General features: G+C 58.8%; 1 protein-coding gene across 1 annotated transcript in view; it reads right to left on the bottom strand.

The window, feature by feature from the left end:
* LOC125452319 (MAM domain-containing glycosylphosphatidylinositol anchor protein 1-like) overlaps window positions 1-11,829 on the bottom strand; it is a 134,303-nt gene extending 122,474 nt beyond the window's left edge. Inside the window, exon 1 of the mRNA XM_059645134.1 lies at window positions 11,688-11,829. Within this exon, the coding sequence (XP_059501117.1) occupies window positions 11,688-11,757 (70 nt within the window). The 5' untranslated portion in view covers window positions 11,758-11,829. The remainder of the gene's footprint in view (window positions 1-11,687) is intronic.
* Window positions 11,830-19,297: the final 7,468 nt, after the last annotated feature.

Here is a 19,297-nt window from a genome sequence, read left to right as displayed (position 1 = left end):
ACCCCCCCAGTGCCCAGTCTTCACAGCCAGTGCCCAGTCTTCAACCCCCCCCCACAGTGCCCAGTCTTCACAGCCAGTGCCCAGTCTTCAAACCCCCCACAGTGCCCAGTCTTCAACCCCCCCAGTGCCCAGTCTTCAACCCCCCCCACAGTGCCCAGTCTTCACCCCCCCACTGTGCCCAGTCTTCACCCCCCCACTGTGCCCAGTCTTCACACCCCCCACTGTGCCCAGTCTTCAACGCACCTCCCCCACAGTGCCCAGTCTTCACCCCCCCACTGTGCCCAGTCTTCACACCCCCGACTGTGCCCAGTCTTCACACCCCCGACTGTGCCCAGTCTTCAACGCACCTCCCCCACAGTGTCCAGTCTTCAACTTCCCCAGTGCCCAGTCTTCAACCCCCCCCCAGTGCCCTGTCTTCAACCCCCCCCCACAGTGCCCAGTCTTCAACCCCCCCACTGTGCCCAGTCTTCAACCCCCCCACCCCAATGTGCCCAGTCTTCACCCACCCCACTGTGCCCAGTCTTCAACCCACCTCCCCCCCAGTGTCCAGTCTTCAACTCCCCCAGTGCCCAGTCTTCAACCCCCCCCAGTGCCCAGTCTTCAACCCCCCCCAGTGCCCAGTCTTCAACCCCCCCGACAGTGCCCAGTCTTCACCCCCCCCACAGTGCCCAGTCTTCAATCCCCACCACAGTGCCCAGTCTTCACCTCCCCCAAGGGCCCAGTCTTCACCCCCCCCACAGTGCCCAGTCTTCAATCCCCGCCACAGTGCCCAGTCTTCACCGCCCCCAAGGGCCCAGTCTTCACCCCCCCCCAGTGCCCAGTCTTCAACCCCTCCCAGGGCCCCGTCTTCACAGCCAGTGCCCAGTCTTCAACCCACCCACTGTGCCCAGTCTTCACCCCGCCACAGAGCCCAGTCTTCAACCCCCCAGGGCCCAGTCTTCACAGCCAGTGCCCAGTCTTCAACCGCCCCACACAGTGCCCAGTCTTCAACCCCCCACAGTGCCCAGTCTTCAAACCCCACAGTGCCTAGTCCTCAAACCCCCCACAGGGCCCAGTCTTCAACCCCCCCCAAGTGCCCTGTCTTCAACCCCCCCCCCACAGGGCCCAGTCTTCAACCCCCCCCCCCACAGTGCCCAGTCTTCAACCCCCCCACAGTGCCCAGTCTTCAAACCCCACAGTGCCTAGTCCTCAACCCCCCCACAGGGCCCAGTCCTCAACCCCCCCACAGGGCCCAGTCTTCAACCCCCCCCAAGTGCCCTGTCTTCAACCCCCCCCACAGTGCCCAGTCTTCAACCCCCCCACAGTGCCCAGTCTTCAACCCCCCCATAGTGCCCAGTCTTCAACCCCCCCACCCCAATGTGCCCAGTCTTCACCCACCCCACTGTGCCCAGTCTTCAACCCACCTCCCCCACAGTGCCCAGTCTTCAACACCCCCACCCCAATGTGCCCAGTCTTCACCCACTCCACTGTGCCCAGTCTTCAAGCCACCTCCCCCACAGTGCCCAGTCTTCACCCTCCCCAGTGCCCAGTCTTCACAGCCAGTGCCCAGTCTTCAACCCCCCGACAGTGCCCAGTCTTAAACCCCCCCACAGAACCCAGTCTTCAACCCCCCCCGAGTGCCCAGTCTTCAAACCCCCCCAGTGCCCAGTCTTCAAACCCCCCAGAGTGCCCAGTCTTCAACCCCCCCCACAGTGCCCAGTCTTCAACCCCCCCCACAGTGCCCAGTCTTCAACCGCCCCCCCCAGTGCCCAGTCTTCAACCGCCCCCCCCAGTGCCCAGTCTTCAACCCCCCCAGTGCCCAGTCTTCACCCCCCACAGTGCCCAGTCTTCACACCCCCCCACAGTGCCCAGTCTTCACACCCCCCCCAGGGCCCAGTCTTCACACCCCCCCCAGGGCCCAGTCTTCACACCCCCCCCAGGGCCCAGTCTTCAACCCCCCCCCCGCCAGGGCCCAGTCTTCAACACCCGCCCCCAGGGTCCAGTCTTCACAGCCAGTGCCCTGTCTTCAACCCCCCCACCAATGCCCAGACTTCACCCCCCCCCACAGTGCCCAGTCTTCAACCGCCCCCAGTGCCCAGTCTTCAACCCACCCCAACAGTGCCCAGTCTTCAACCGCCCCCCACAGTGCCCAGTCCTCAACACCCCCCACAGTGCCCAGTCTTCAACCCCTCCCAGGGCCCAGTCTTCACAGCCAGTGCCCAGTCTTCAACCCCCCCCACAGTGCCCAGTCTTCAACCCGCCCCAGTGCCCAGTCTTCAACACACCCACCCCTACAGTGCCCAGTCTTCAAACACCCCAGTGCCCAGTCTTCAACCCACCCACCCCCACAGTGCCCAGTCTGCAACCCCCCCCGGGCCGAGTCTCCAACCTCCCCCCCCCCCCCCACAGTGCCCAGACTTCAACCCCCCCGTGCCCAGTCTCCAAACCCCCCAGGGCCCAGTCTTCAACCCCCCGACAGTGCCCCGTCTCCAAACCCCCCAGGGCCCAGTCTTCAACCCCCCCAACAGTGCCCAGTCTTCACCTCCCCCAAGGGCCCAGTCTTCAAACACACCACAGTGCCCAGTCTTCAAATCCCCCACAGCGCCCAGTCTTCAAATTCCCCCCACAGTGCCCAGTCTTCAACCCCCCCCCCCACAGTGCCCAGTCTTCAATCCCCGCCACAGTGCCCAGTCTTCACCTCCCCCAAGGGCCCAGTCTTCACCCCCCCCCCCCCCCCACAGTGACCAGTCTTCAACCCCTCCCAGGGCCCCGTCTTCACGGCTAGTGCCCAGTCTTCAACCCACCCAGGGCCCAGTCTTCAACCCCACCCAGGGCCCAGTCTTCACAGCCAGTGCCCAGTCTTCACTCCCCCACTGTGCCCAGTCTTCAACGCACCTCCCCCACAGTGCCCAGTCTTCAACCCCCCCACAGTGCCCTGTCTTCAACCCCCCCCACAGTGCCCAGTCTTCAACCCCACCCACAGTGCCCAGTCTTCAACCCCACCCACAGTGCCCAGTCTTCAACCCCACTCCCCTCCAGTGCCCAGTCTCCAAACCCCGAACAGTGCCCAGTCTTCAACACCCCGTGCCCAGTCTTCAACCCCCCCCACAGTGCCCCGTCTCCAAACCCCCCAGGGCCCAGTCTTCAACCCCCCCCCCCCCAGGGCCCAGTCTTCAACCCCCCCAACAGTGCCCAGTCTTCAACCCCACCCACAGTGCCCAGTCTTCAACCCCACTCCCCTCCAGTGCCCAGTCTCCAAACCCCGAACAGTGCCCAGTCTTCAACACCCCGTGCCCAGTCTTCAACCCCCCCCACAGTGCCCCGTCTCCAAACCCCCCAGGGCCCAGTCTTCAACCCCCCCCCCCCCCAGGGCCCAGTCTTCAACCCCCCCAACAGTGCCTAGTCTTCACCCCCCCCAACAGTGCCCAGTCTTCACCCCCCCCAACAGTGCCCAGTCTTCACCTCCCCCAAGGGCCCAGTCTTCTCCTCCCCCAAGGGCCCAGTCTTCACCCCCCACAGTGCCCAGTCTTCAATCCCCCCACAGTGCCCAGTCTTCAATCCCCCCACAGTGCCCAGTCTTCAACCACCCCGTGCCCAGTCTTCAACCCACCCCCCCACAGAGCCCAGTCTTCAACACCCCGTGCCCAGTTTTCAACCCCCCCCGTGCCCAGTCTTCAACCCCCCCCCACAGAGCCCAGTCTTCAACACCCCCCCACAGTGCCCAGTCTTCAACCCCCCCAGTGCCCAGTCTTCAACCCCCCCAGTGCCCAGTCTTCACAGCCAGTGCCCAGTCTTCAACCCCCCACAGTGCCCAGTCTTCAAACCACCCAGTGCCCAGTCTTCAAACCCCCCACAGTGCCCAGTCTGCAACCCCCCCAGTGCCCAGTCTTCAACCCCCCCAGTGCCCAGTCTTCACAGCCAGTGCCCAGTCTTCAACCCCCCCCCATGGTGCCCAGTCTTCAACCCCCAAAGTGCCCAGTCTTCAACTCCCCCACAGTGCCCAGTCTTCACAGCCAGTGCCCAGTCTTCAACACTCCACAGTGCCCAGTCTTCAAACCACCCAGTGCCCAGTCTTCAAACCCCCCACAGTGCCCAGTCTTCAAACCCCCCACAGTGCCCAGTCTTCAACCCCCCCAGTGCCCAGTCTTCAACCCCCCCAGTGCCCAGTCTTCAACCCCCCCAGTGCCCAGTTTTCACAGCCAGTGCCCAGTCTTCAACCCCCCCCGTGCCCAGTCTTCAACCCACCCCCCACAGAGCCCAGTCTTCAACCCCCCCACAGTGCCCAGTCTTCAACCCCCCCCACAGTGCCCAGTCTTCAACCCCCCCCACAGTGCCCAGTCTTCAAACCCCCCACAGTGCCCAGTCTTCAACCCCCCCGTGCCCAGTCTTCAACCCACCCCCCCACAGAGCCCAGTCTTCAACACCCCGTGCCCAGTCTTCAACCCCCCCCGTGCCCAGTCTTCAACCCCCCCCCACAGAGCCCAGTCTTCAACACCCCCCCACAGTGCCCAGTCTTCAACCCCCCCAGTGCCCAGTCTTCACAGCCAGTGCCCAGTCTTCAACCCCCCCGTGCCCAGTCTTCAACCCACCCCCCCACAGAGCCCAGTCTTCAACCACCCCCACAGTGCCCTGTCTTCAACGCCCCCCCCCCCCGAGGGCCCAGTCTTCAACCCCCCCCACCAGGGCCCATTCTTCAACCCCCCCCCCACGGTGCCCAGACTTCAACCCCCCCACAGTGCCCAGTCTTCACCCCACCCACAGTGCTCAGTCTTCAACCCCCCCAGTGCCCAGTCTTCACACCCCACCACAGTGCCCAGTCTTCACCCCACCCACAGTGCTCAGTCTTCAACCCCCACAGTGCCCAGTCTTCACCCCACCCACAGTGCTCAGTCTTCAACCCCCCCAGTGCCCAGTCTTCACACCCCACCACAGTGCCCAGTCTTCACCCCACCCACAGTGCTCAGTCTTCAACCCCCCCATTGCCCAGTCTTCAACCCCCACCAGTGCCCAGTCTTCAAACCAAACCAGTGCCCAGTCTTCACCCCCCCCACAGTGCCCAGTCTTCACACCCCCACAGTGCCCATTCTTCAACCCCCCCCCCCCCGAGGGCCCAGTCTTCAACCCCCCCCACCAGGGCCCATTCTTCAACCCCCCCCCCCACAGTGCCCAGTCTTCAACCCCCCCACAGTGCCCAGTCTTCACCCCACCCACAGTGCTCAGTCTTCAACCCCCCCAGTGCCCAGTCTTCGCCCCCCCACAGTGCCCAGTCTTCAACCCCCCCCACAGTGCCCAGTCTTCAACAGCCCCCCCACAGTGCCCAGTCTTCAACCCCCCCCACAGTGCCCAGTCTTCAACAGCCCCCCCACAGTGCCCAGTCTTCAACAGCCCCCCCACAGTGCCCATTCTTCAACCCCCCCCACAGTGCCCATTCTTCAATCCCCCCCACAGTGCCCAATCATCAACCCCCCCACAGTGCCCAATCATCAACCCCCACAGTGCCCAGTCTTCACCCCACCCACAGTGCCCAGTCTTCACAGCCAGTGCCCAGTCTTCAACCCCCCACAGTGCCCAGTCTTCAAACCCCCCACAGTGCCCAGTCTTCAAACCCCCCCAGTGCCCAGTCTTCAACCCCCCCAGTGCCCAGTCTTCACAGCCAGTGCCCAGTCTTCAACCCCCCCCCACAGTGCCCAGTCTTCACAGCCAGTGCCCAGTCTTCAAACCCCCCACAGTGCCCAGTCTTCAACCCCCCCAGTGCCCCGTCTCCAAACCCCCCAGGGCCCAGTCTTCAACCCCCCCCCCCCAGGGCCCAGTCTTCAACCCCCCCAACAGTGCCTAGTCTTCACCCCCCCCCAACAGTGCCCAGTCTTCACCTCCCCCAAGGGCCCAGTCTTCTCCTCCCCCAAGGGCCCAGTCTTCACCCTCCACAGTGCCCAGTCTTCAAATCCCCCCCAGCGTGCCCAGTCTTAAACCCACCCCCCCCAGTGCCCTGTCTTCAACCCCCCCCACAGTGCCCAGTCTTCAACCCCCCAGTGCCCAGTCTTCACCACCCCCACTGTGCCCAGTCTTCACACCCCCCACTGTGCCCAGTCTTCACACCCCCCACTGTGCCCAGTCTTCACACCCCCCACTGTGCCCAGTCTTCAACGCACCTCCCCCACAGTGTCCAGTCATCAACTTCCCCAGTGCCCAGTCTTCAACCCCCCCCAGTGCCCTGTCTTCACCCCCCCCACAGTGCCCAGTATTCAACCCCCCCACAGTGCCCAGTCTTCAACCCCCCCACCCCTTATGTGCCCAGACTTCACCCACCCCACTGTGCCCAGTCTTCAACCCACCCACCCCCCAGTGTCCAGTCTTCAACTCCCCCAGTGCCCAGTCTTCAACCCCCCCAGTGCCCAGTCTTCAACCCCCCCGACAGTGCCCAGTCTTCACCCCCCCCCCACAGTGCCCAGTCTTCACCTCCCCCACATTGCCCAGTCTTCACCTCCTCCACATTGCCCAGTCTTCAACCCCCCCACAGTGCCCAGTCTTCAATCCCCGCCACAGTGCCCAGTCTTCAATCCCCGCCACAGTGCCCAGTCTTCAACCCCCACCCCAGGGCTCGGTCTTCAACCTCCCCCAGTGCCCAGTCTTCAACCCCGCCCCGCCAGAGGCCAATCTTCAACCCCCCCACAGTGCCCAGTCTTCACCTCCACCAAGGGCCCAGTCTTCACCCCCCCCCCCACAGTGCCCAATCTTCAACCCCTCCTAGGGCCCAGTCTTCACAGCCAGTGCCCAGTCTTCAACCCCCCACACAGTGCCCAGTCTTCAACCCCCACCCCAGGGCTCAGTCTTCAACCCCTCCCCCACCCCAGGGCTCAATCTTCAACCCCTCCCCCAGGGCCCAGTCTTCATCCCCCCCACAGTGCCCCGTCTTCAACCTCCCCCAGTGCCCAGTCTTCAACCCCGCCCCGCCAGAGGCCAATCTTCAACCCCCCCACAGTGCCCCGTCTTCAACCCCCCCCCAACAGTGCCCAGTCTTCAACCCACCTCCCCCACAGTGCCCAGTCTTCAACCCACCCACCCCCCAGTGTCCAGTCTTCAACTTCCCCAGTGCCCATTCTTCAAATCCCCCACAGTGCCCAGTCTTCAATCCCCGCCACAGTGCCCAGTCTTCACCTCCCCCAAGGGCCCAGTCTTCACCTCCCCCAAGGGCCCAGTCTTCACCCCCCCCCCCACAGTGCCCAGTCTTCAACCCCCCCACAGTGCCCAGTCTTCACCTCCACCAAGGGCCCAGTCTTCACCCCCCCCCCCCACAGTGCCCAATCTTCAACCCCTCCTAGGGCCCAGTCTTCACAGCCAGTGCCCAGTCTTCAACCCCCCACACAGTGCCCAGTCTTCAACCCCCACCCCAGGGCTCAGTCTTCAACCCCTCCCCCACCCCAGGGCTCAGTCTTCAACCCCTCCCCCAGGGCCCAGTCTTCATCCCCCCCACAGTGCCCCGTCTTCAACCTCCCCCAGTGCCCAGTCTTCAACCCCGCCCCGCCAGAGGCCAATCTTCAACCCCCCCACAGTGCCCAGTCTTCAACCCCGCCCCGCCAGAGGCCAATCTTCAACCCCCCCCACAGTGCCCAGTCTTCACAGCCAGTGCCCAGTTTTCAGCCCCCCCAGGGCCCCAGTCTTCAACCCCCCCACAGTGCACAGTCTTCAACCCCCCCCCCACAGTGCCCTGTCTTCAACCCCCCCGACAGAGCCCAGTCTTCAACCCCGCCGACAGAGCCCAATCTTCAACCCCCCCCGACAGTGCCCAGTCTTCAACCCCCCCCACCCCACAGTGCCCAGCCTTCAACCCACAGTTTTGTCTTTGCCCACCTGGTGCCTAGTCTTTGCCCCCTCGTGCCCAGTGATCACGCCCCTGTGCTGTCTTGGCCCACCCATGTAGTCTTCTCCAGTGCCCTGTCTTTACCCCTCATGTTGTCTTCACCCCCATGCCCTGACTTCCACCATGCCCCCCCTTACCGTATACACCCCCCTTATCGTAGCCGCCCCCCAATGCCCCCCCTTACCGTAGACACCCCCCCACTGCCCCCCTTACCATAGACGATCCTTCAATGCCCCCCGTAACGTAAACGCCCCCCCAATGAACCTCATTACCGTAGACGCCCCCCCAATGAACCCCCTTACCGTAGACGACCCCCCAATGCTCCCCCTTACCGTAGACGCACCCCCAATGCCCCCCTCTTACTGCAGACGCCCCCCCCAATGCCCCCCTTACCGTGGATGCCACCGCAATGAACCCCTTACCGTAGACGACCCCCCAATGCCCCCCCTTACTGTGGACGCCCCCTCAACGCCCCCACTTACCGTAGACGACCCCACCAATGCCACCTTCAATGCCCCCCTTACCATAGACGCCCCCCCATTGCCCCCCAACACCCCCACTTACCGTAGACACCCCCAATACCCACCTTACCGAAGACACCCCCACAATGCCCCCCTTACTGTAGACGCCCCCCCATTGCCCCTCCAATGCCCTCCTTACTCTAGACACCCGCCCAATGCCCCTCTTACTGTAGACGCCCCCAATGCCCCTCCTTATCGTAGACGCCCCCAATGCCCCCTTTACCATAGACACCCTCCCCATGCTCCCCCTTACCGTAGGCGCCCCCCCAATCACCCCCCTTTATGTAGACACCCTCTCAATAACCCCCTTACCATAGGTGCCCCTCAATACCCCCCTTACCATAGACACCCCCCCAATGCCACCCCAAAGCCCCCCCTTACTGTAGACGCCCCCCACAATGCTTGCCCTTACCGTAGACGCCCCCCAATGCCCACCCTTACCGTAGACGATCCCTCAATGCCCCCCCGTAACGTAGACGCCCCCCACCAACACCACCCCTTACCATATACGCCTCCCCAATGCCACCCCCTTACCGCAGACGCCTCCCCAATGCCACCTCCTTTCCGTAGACGCCCCCAATGCCCGCCATAACTTAGATGCCCCCACAATGCCCCCCTTACCATAAACGCCCCCCCAAAGACCCCTTACCGTAGATGCCCCCTTAATGCCCCCCCTTACCGTAGACGCCCCCCCCAATACCACCTTTAGCCTAGATGCACCCCCCCAATGCCCCCCTTACCGTAGACGTCCACCATGCCCCCCCCTTACGGTAGACGCCTCCCCAATGCTCCCCCTTACCGTGGGCGCCCCTCCAATCACCCCCCTTGCCGTAGACGCCTCTCAGTACCCCCCTTACCATAGATGCCCCCCAATGCCCCCCCAAAGCCCCCCCTTACCGTAGACGATCCCTCAATGCCCCCCGTAATGGAGACGCCTCCCCAATGCCACCCCCTTACCGTAGACACATCCCCAATGCTAACCCCTTATCGTAGATGCCCCTCTTACCATAGATGCCCCCGACTGCCCCCCATACCGTAGATGCCCCCTTACTATAGATGCCCTCAATGCCCCCTTACCGTAGGTGCCCCCCTTACCGTAAACACCCCCAATGATCCCTTACATAGACGCCCTCTCAATGCCCCCCATACCGTAGATGCCCCCCAATACCACCTTTAGTGTAGCTGCGCCCCCAATGCCCCACTTACCATAGACATCCCCTCAATGCCCCCCCTTACCATAGACGCTGCCCCTTACCGTAAATGCCCCCCCAATGACCCCTTACCATAGGCGCCCCTCAATGCCCCCCCTCACTGTAGACGCCACCCTTACCGTAAACGCCCCCCAATGACCCCTTACCGTAGATGCCCCCCTCAATGCCCACCCTTACCGTAGACGCCCCATGCCCCCCTTACTGTAGACGCCCCCATTGGCCCCCTAACCGTAGATGCCCCCCAAATACCCCCCTTACCATAGATGCCCCCCTAACTGTAGACGCCCCCTAATACCTCACCTTACCATAGACACCCACCCCAGCCCCCCTTACCCTAGATGCCCACCCCAGCCCTCCAACCTAGATGCCCCCTCAATGCCCCCCAAATTCCCCCCTTACCGTAGAAGCCCCCCCAATGCCCCCTTACCGTAGACACGCCCCCAGCCCCCTTACCCTAGATGCCCCCTCAATGCCCCCCAAATACCCCCCTTACCGTAGACACCACCCCAATGCCTCCCTAACCGTAGATGCCCCCCAAACCGTAGACACCCCCTCAATACCTCCCTTACGGTAGACGCCCCTCCCAATGCCCCCCTAACTGTAGATACCCCCCTTACCGTAGACGCCCCCCCAATTACCCCCCTTACCATAGACGCCCCTCCAATGCCCTCCCTTAATGTAGACACCCCCCCAATCTCCCCTTATTGTAGACGCTCCCCCAATCCCCCCCTTACCGTAGATGCCTCCCCAATCACCCCCCTTACCGTAGACGTCCCGTCCAATGCCCTCCCTTAACATAGACACCCCCCCAATCCTCCCTTACTGTAGACGCTCCCCCAATCCCACCCTTACCATAGGCGCCCCCAATACCCCCCTTCCATAGATGCCCCCCAATGCCCCCCCTTACCGTACACGCTCCCCCAATAACCCCCCCTTACCGTACACGCTCCCCCAAAATCCCCCCTTACCGTACACGCTCCCCCAAAATCCCCCCTTACCGTACATGCTCCCCCAATAACCCCCCTTACTGTAGACGCCCCCCCAAATAACCCCCTTCCGTAGACACCCCCCCAATGCCCCCCCTTACCATAGACGCACCCCCAATGCAACCCCTTACCATAGACACCCCCCTTAGTGTAAACGCCCCCCAACGACCCCTTACCATAGACGCTCCCTCAATGCCCCCCTTACTGTAGATGCCCCCCAATGCCACTTTTAGCGTAGATGCCCCCCATTGCCCCCCTTACTGTAGACACCCCCTCAATGCCCCCTTACCATAGATGCCCCCTTACCATAAACGCCCCCCATGACCCCCTTACCGTAGACGCCTCCCCCAATGCCCCCCCTTACCATAGACACCCCCCCAATGCCCCCCATACCATAGACACCCCCCTTACCGTAAACACCCCCCAAATGACCCCTTACATAGATGCCCACTCAATGCCCCCCATACCGTAGACGCCCCCCCATACCCCCCTTACCGTAGACGCCCCCCCCTTACCCCCCCTTACCGTAGACGCCCCCCCCATACCCCCCCTTACCGTAGATGCCCCCCCCATACCCCCCCTTACCGTAGACGCCCCCCCCTTACCCCCCCTTACCGTAGATGCCCCCCCCTTACCCCCCCTTACCGTAGACGCCCCCCCCTTACCCCCCCTTACCGTAGACGCCCCCCCCATACCCCCCCTTACCGTAGACGCCCCCCCCTTACCCCCCCCTTACCGTAGACGCCCCCCCCATACCCCCCCTTACCGTAGACGCCCCCCCATACCCCCCTTACCGTAGACGCCCCCCCCATACCCCCCCTTACCCCCCCCTTACCGTAGACGCCCCCCCCATACCCCCCCCTTACCCCCCCCTTACCGTAGACGCCCCCCCCATACCCCCCCCTTACCCCCCCCTTACCGTAGACGCCCCCCCCATACCCCCCCCTTACCCCCCCTTACCGTAGACGCCCCCCCCCCATACCCCCCCCTTACCGTAGACGCCCCCCCCCCTTACCCCCCCCTTACCGTAGACGCCCCCCCCCCCCCATACCCCCCCCTTACCGTAGACGCCCCCCCCCCCCCATACCCCCCCCTTACCGTAGACGCCCCCCCCCCCATACCCCCCCCTTACCGTAGACGCCCTGGCCGCGGACGGTGCTGGTTACGATGAGCAGCAGGAGCGGTCCCGGGATCAGCCCCATTCTCCGCCGCTCACTGCCCGCTTCCTGCGGCCGCTGCTCTCCTCCTCCTCCCGCTCCCTCTCTCCGTATGAGCTCGTACCGCCTTCTCTCTCTCCTCCCCCTCTCTCTGCCTCCACCCCTACACTTGCACACTCCCTCTCTCCGCCTCTCCCTAACCACCCCCACCCCCACCCCCACCCTCTCTCTCTCTGTATATCTCTGTACCTCTGTCTCTCTCTCTCACTGTGTCCTCATTTCTATCTCTCTCTGTCTGTCTGTCTCTTTTTGTCTCTCTCTCACTTTCTGTCCCCATCTCTATCTCTCTCTCTTTCTCTCTTTGTGCCTCTCTCTCTCCCTCCCTCTAACCCCCTCTGATGGCCTGTCTCTCTCTCCATCTTTCCCTCTATCTGTGTCTCTCTCTCCCTGTGCCTCTGCTTCCTCCACCCCCATACATCTCACTCTCTCAGGAAATTGTGAAAACCCCAGTTTCTGTTTCAGTCTGACCCCTTTATTTCCACCCAAATCCTCGGGACTAATTAGTTATCATCCCCAGTTTTCTCCTGGTCATCCCCAGTTTTCTCCTGGTCATCCCCAGTTAGCCCCTGTCCATCCCCAGTTTTCTCCTGGTCATCCCCAGTTAGCCCCTGTCCATCCCCAGTTTTCTCCTGGTCATCCCCAGTTAGTCCCTGTCCATCCCCAGTTTTCTCCTGGTCATCCCCAGTTAGTCCCTGTCCATCCCCAGTTAGCTCCTGTCTATTTCCAGTTAGCTCCTGTCCATCTCCAGTTAGCTCCTGGTCATCTCAGGTCAACTCCAGCCAACCCTGATCAGCCCTAGTCATCCCCCGTCACCCTGTGGTCAGCTCCAGTCAGCCTCTGGTCATCCCCAGTCAGCCTCTGGTCATTCCTGGTCAGCTCTGGCCACCCCTCATCAGTTCCGGTCAGTTCCAGTCAGCCCTCATGGCCCCTGCCCCGGTCAGCTCTGGTTATCCCTAGTCAGCCACTGGTCAACACAGGTCAGCCCTCATCATTCCTGGTCATCCCAGGTCATATCCGTCCAGGTCCAGGGTCTCAGGTCCGAGCACAGGGAGCATGACAGGATTTATGCCAAACTCTCATCAGGTACACCCAGGTTTGGAGGGGAAGGGGGAAAGGGGTAGAGGGAGTGGGGAGAGAGAGAGAAGGGGATAGATGGAGATAGAGAAGGGAAGAGACAGTGAGGAGGAGGGAGAATTGGTTCATCTCCTTCAATTTCCCCAGCTAGAGCCCAGTTCCAACTCTCCCCTCACTGACCGCTCACCCTCACAGACCCCTGACTCCTCTGCTGGTGGCAGAGTGGCAATAGTTAGAATGTTTGGAACTCTGTTAATGTTGATGTTAAACCTGAAACTGACCTGTTCTCGTGGGGAAAAGGTCCGAAGGAAATGGACCAAAAGGAGGCCCATGGTGTCTGCTCACACATCAGCCATGATCCCATTGAATGCTGGGACTGGTTAGATGGGCTGATTGGCCTCATCCTGTTCCTATGTTGTTGCACTGCCTGGCGACAACGTGGTGCACACAACCCTCATTTAGTCTCGTCCCCTCCATCTCCCCCCTCACCTCCCCCACCTCCTTCCCCTGTCTGTTCCCCTGAAATGCCCCACTTACAAAGGTGACAAACTGTGGCCAGACTGAAGGGAAGCCTGTCATCAGTTGGTTTAGCTGTGACCTGCAGAGCGATGTACCAGGAGCACAGAGGTATGTGTCTGTACCTAACCCCCTCGATGTGGAAAAGGTTTGGCAGGATTGGCGGTGACCAGCAGTGTTCCACACTGGGCCCACGATTGCTTGTCATGTATATAAATGATTTGGATAAGCGTTTGGGAAATGTGGTTGGTAAGATGGCAGGGAACACCAGATTGGTTGTATAGTGGACAACGAAGGAGGTTATCTAAGATTACAGAAATCTTCATCAATTGGGTCAATGGGCTGGGGAGAGGCAGATGGAGTTTAATTTGGATTAATGTGAGGGATTTCATTTTGGTAAAGCAAACAAGGACAGGACATACGCAGTTAATGATAGGGCCCCCGGATGGTGCTGTAGAACAGAGACACCCAGAGGTTCAGGTACATAATTCTTTGAAATTTGCTTCCCATATACAAGGGGTTAAGAAGGTGTTTAGCTCGCTTGCCTTCGTTGCTCAGACCTGTAAGTATAGGAGTTGAGATGTTGTGTCGAGGTTGTACAGGACATCGGCGAGGCCACTTCTGGAATACTGTGTCCAGTTGTGGTCACTCTGTTATAGGAAGGATATTATTAAATTGGAGAGGGTTCAGAAAAGATTTACCAGGAATGATGCCAGAAATGGAGAGTTATAAGGAGAGGCTGGATAGGCTGGGAGCTCTTTCACTGAAGCATACGTTGTTGGAGGGTGACCTTAAGGACATTTATAAAATTTGTGAGGGGTATCGATAAGGTGAATAGCTTTTTTCTAGGGCGGGGGAGTTCAATACTAGGGGCATATTTTTAAAGTGAGGGGGGAGAGATTTAAAAAGGACCCGAAGGACTACATTTTTACTCAGAGGGTAGTTCATGTGTGGACAGAAGAATTGGTAGATGAAGGTGCAGTTACAATGTTTAAAGACCATTTAGACAGGCACATGAACAAAATAACCACACAGAGGCTGGTATTCTGTCTCCAAGTCACCCATTATTTACACATGCACAGCACGTGGGCTCTGATCACCAGCTCTAGGCCCAAGACTGATCTGTCAGCCACGTCTCCCTGGTTGGCCCAAGTTAACAACCTCAAACCAGGATCTCACAGCCATCTCACGCTGGCTCCAATCACAGCAATTAATAGGAAGGGTTTAGGGCATTTTAGGCCGAATGCAGGGACTGGTTTAGTTTGGGAAAACTGGTCAGCATGGATTACTTTGGCTGAAGGGTCTGTTTCTGTGCTCTATGACTCTAACCCCGTGCTGTCCCTGTCCCTGGGAGTGTTGGATGGAGGGGGAACAGTGTAGAGGAATCTTTACTCTGTGTCTAATTACATACTGTCCCTGTCCTTGGAGTGTTTGCTCGTGGGGGAGGAACAGTGTAGAGAGAGCTTCACTCTGTATCTAACCCCGTGCTGTCCTTGTGTTGGGAATGTTTGATGGGGGGAGGGGAGACAGTGTAGAGGGAGCCTTACTCTGTATCTAACCCCGTGCTGGGAGTGTTTGATGGGGGGACAGTGTAGAGGAAGCTTTACTCTGTGTGTAACCCCGTGCTGTCCCTGTCCCTGGGAGTGTTTGATGGGGGGAGGGGGGACAGTGTAGAGGGAGCTTTACTCTGTGTGTAACCCCGTGCTGTCCCTGTGCTGGCTGGGCTCGATTTTCCGTCAGTCGAATAGATGTGCTGCTTTGTCTGGTGAGCAGCTGTCAGCCCCGAACTGGGGTGTGAGGGTGAATAGATCGATGGTCCTCTCTGCTACAGTATTCTGTGCTTGACACAAACAGCCTCATGAAAGGCTGATCCCAATGATCCATTTCCAAAGTGTGAAGTATCAGATGTCTCAGGGTGACATTGTCTCACCAGAAATATAACAGCTCACTGCTGAATCTCAATACACTAATGCTGAGTAACGTAGAGAGCGAGAGAGAGAGAGAGCGCAAGAAGGGGAACAGAGAGAGAATGAGGCAGAGTCGGAGAGAGTAAGGGAAACACAGAATGAGCAAGAGAGTGGAACAGAGAGAGAGAGAGAGAGAGAGAGAGAGAGCATTTGCTGCTGCATTATATTTTGTGGTTTGATATTGTTCGAACAGCCAGCTTTTCCTCTGGGAGTTATCTGTGAAGATAACCACTTGCTCGGAATCCTCTGCGTGTGTGTTTGACAGAAGCAGAGACTGTAGCGTGTTCCAGGCTGCTGTCTGTAGGTGACTGGGAGTCAGCACAGAGCGACTGCGATGTCTGATACATATGGTCTCACCCCACAGCATCTCTACTCATTGACAAACAAACATCACAGGAATTTCTGTAGCAACCTTGACATTGGCACAACACTGGGAAAGGGTGGGGGAGTGAGAGACCATTTTAGATTCCTGGGTGATGAGGAATGGATTGTAGTCAGTCTGAGGGCACCTGGGAGGGGAGGGTGGGATGGATGTGGGGATGGATTGGTAGTAGGAGAGATTGTAAAAAAAACAAGAAATAGCAGAGACATTGGGGTCTTGCTAACATTACTGGACTTGTGTTTAATCACCTGTGGATTGACTGGGCCATCAGTTACTGCCTGTCCCAAAGTACATCGAAATTAGCAGGAAGTGGCCATACAGCCCCCCAAATCCGACTCCAATAAGATCATGATGGAGCTGTAATTGCCCCCCATGAGAAGGTGGGGGGTGGGCTGCCTTCTTGAACCACTGTTGTCCATGTGCTGTAGGTTGACTCACAATGTCCTTGTGGGGAAAAGTGGGGTGTGGAATTCCAGGATTCTGACCCAGTGACAGCGAAGGAACGGCGATATATTTCCAAGTCAGGATGGTGAGTGGCTCGGAGGGGAACTTGTAGGGGGTGGTGTTCCCATGTATCTGCTGCCCTTGTCCTTCTGGATGGAACTTATTGTGTAAGGATCTTTGAATTTCTGTACAATCTCTGCATCTTGTAGATAGTACACACTGCTGCAACCGTGCGTCGTTGATGGAAGGAGTGAATGTTTGTGGATGTCAGTCAAGCGGCTTCTTTGTCCTGGATGGTGTCGAGCTTCTTGAGTGTTGTTGGGGCTGCCCCCATCCAGGCAAGTGGGGAGTATTCCATCAGACTCCTGACTTGTGCCCTGTAGATGGTGGACAGGCTTTGGGGAGTCAGGAGGTGAGTTACTCACTGCAGTATTCCCAGCTTCTGGCCTGCTCTTGTAGCCGCTGTGTTAATGTGGTGAGTCCAGCTGAGTTTCTGGTCAATGGTAACCCCCAGGATGTTGATAGTGGGGGATTCAGTGATGGTAACACCATTGAATGTCAAGGGGCAGTGGTTAGATTGTCTCTTATTGGTGATAATCACTGCCTGGCACTTGTGAGGCGCGAATATCACTTGCCACTTGTCAGCCTGAGCCTGGATATTGTCCAGCTCTTGTTCCATGTGAACACGGACTGCTTCAGTATCTGAGGAGTCACGAATGGTGCTGAACATTGTGTAATCATCAGTGAACATCCCCACTTCTGACCTTATGATGAAGGGAAGGTCATTGATGAAGCAGCTGGAGATGGTTGGGCCCAGGACACTATCCTGAGGAACTCCTGCAGAGATGCCCTGGAGCTGGGATGACTGACCTCCCACAACCACAACCATCTTCCTATGGGTCAGGTATGACTCCAACCATTGGAGCATTGCCCCTGATACACACTGATTCCAGTTTTGTTCGGGCTCCTTGATGCCACACTCGGTTGAATGCAGCCTTGATATCAAGGGCTGTCACTCTCCTCTCACCCTCTGGAATTCAGCTCTTTTGTCCATGTTTGAACCGAGGCTGCAATGAGGTCAGGAGCTGAGTGGCCCTGGCGGAACCCAAACTGGGCGTCACTGAGCAGGTTATTGCTGAGCAGGTGCTGCTTGATAGCACTGTTACTGACACCTTCCATCACTTTACTGATGGTCAAGAGGAGACTGATGGGGTGGGAATTGGCCGGGCAGGATTTGTCCTGCTTTTTGTGTACAGGACATACCTGGGCAATTTTCCACATTGCTGGGTAAATAACAGTTTTATAACTGGACTGGAAGAGCTTGGCTCGGGGAGCAGCAAGTTCTGGAGCATAAGTCTTCAGTATTATTGCTGGATGTTCTCAGGGCCCTTAGCCTTTGCAGTATCCAGTGTCTCCAACCGTTTCTGGAGCTGAGTGGAGTGAATGGAATGGCTGAAGACTGGTATCTGTGATTTTGGGGACCACTGGAGGAGGCTGAGATGGATCATCCACTCGGCACTTCTGGCTGAAGATTGCTGTGAAAGCTTTAGCCTTATCTGTTGCCCTGAGGTGCTGGGCCCTTCCATCACTGAGGATGGGGATATCTGTGGAGCCTCCTCCTCCAGAGAGTTGTTTAATTGCCCACCACCATTCATCACTGGATGTGGCAGGACTGCAGAGCTTAGATCTGATCCATTGGTTGTGGGATCGCTTAGCTCTGTCTATCACTTGCTGCTTTCGCTGTTTGGTGCGCAGCTAGTCCTCTTTGGTGGCTTCACCAGGTTGATACCTCATCTTCAGGTATAGCCTGGTGCTGCTACTGGCCTTCCCTCCTGCATTCTCCACAGAACCAGGGTGAATCCCCTGGCCTGATGGTCCCGGTTGAGTGAGGGATATGAACCAGGGCTGATCCCCTGGCCTGATGCTCCTGGTTGAGTGAGGGATATGAACCGGGGCTGATCCTCTGGCCTGACGGTCCTGGTTGAGTGAGGGCTATGAACCAGGGCTAATCCCTTGGCCTGATGGTCCTGGTTGAGTGAGGGATATGAACCAGGACTGATCGCCTGGCCTGACGATAATGAGTGAGGGATCTAAACCAGGGCTGATCCCCTGGCCTGATGGTGCTGGTTGAGTGGGGTGTATGAACCAGGGCTGATCCCCTGGCCTGACGGTCCTGGTTGAGTGAGGGATATGAACCAGGGCTGATCCCCTGGCCTGATGCTCCTGGTTGAGTGAGGGATATGAACCAGGGCTGATCCTCTGGCCTGATGGTCCTGTTTGAGTGAGGGATATGAACCAGGGCTGATGCCCTGGCCTGATGGTCCTGGTTGAGTGGGAGACATGAACCAGGGCTGACCCCCTGGCCTGACGGTATTGGTTGAGTGAGGGATATGAACCAGGGCTTATCCCCTGGCCTGATGTTCCTGGTTGAGTGGGTGATATGAACCAGGGCTGATCCCATGGCCTGATGGCCCTGTTTGAGTGAGGGATATGAACCAGGGCTGATCCCCTGGCCTGACGGTAATGGTTGAGTGAGGGATATGAACCAGGGCTGATCCCCTGGCCTGATGTTCCTGGTTGAGTGGGGGATATGAACCGGGCTGATCCCCTGGCCTGATGGTCCTGGTTGAGTGGGGGATATGAACCAGGGCTGATCCCCTGGTCTGACGGTCCTGGTTAAGTGAGGGATATGAACCAAGTCTGATCCCCTGGCCTGATGGTCCTGGTTGAGTGAGGGATATGATCCAGGGCTGATCCCCTGGCCTGACGGTAATGGTTGAGTGAGGGATATGAACCAGGGCTGATCCCCCGGCCTAAAGGTCCTGGTTGAGTGAGGGATATGAACCAGGGCTGATCCCCTGGCCTGATAGTGATGGTTGAGTGAGGGATATGAACCAGGGCTTATCCCCTGGCCTGACGGTCCTGGTTGAGTCTACTGCTTTACCAGTGGTGGTCAGGCTTTGTTGGTGCTTCACAGGATTTAAGAACGTTTCAAGCCTTGATGTTTGAACATGAAGGTTGGGAATCAGTTGTGAAAGAGACACAGTTTTACCATGTTGCAATGACTGACAGAGTGACGGATCACCACAGTGTTTATATAAAGTGCAGCTTGTGGACCATTTCAGCCCAGTTTCTCTATTGG

This window comes from Stegostoma tigrinum, chromosome 4 (genome assembly GCF_030684315.1).
Source record: "Stegostoma tigrinum isolate sSteTig4 chromosome 4, sSteTig4.hap1, whole genome shotgun sequence".
Lineage (NCBI taxonomy): Eukaryota > Metazoa > Chordata > Chondrichthyes > Orectolobiformes > Stegostomatidae > Stegostoma > Stegostoma tigrinum.
The sequence above is the reverse complement of the archived record's forward strand: the minus strand, read 5'-3'. Positions and strand labels throughout refer to the sequence as shown.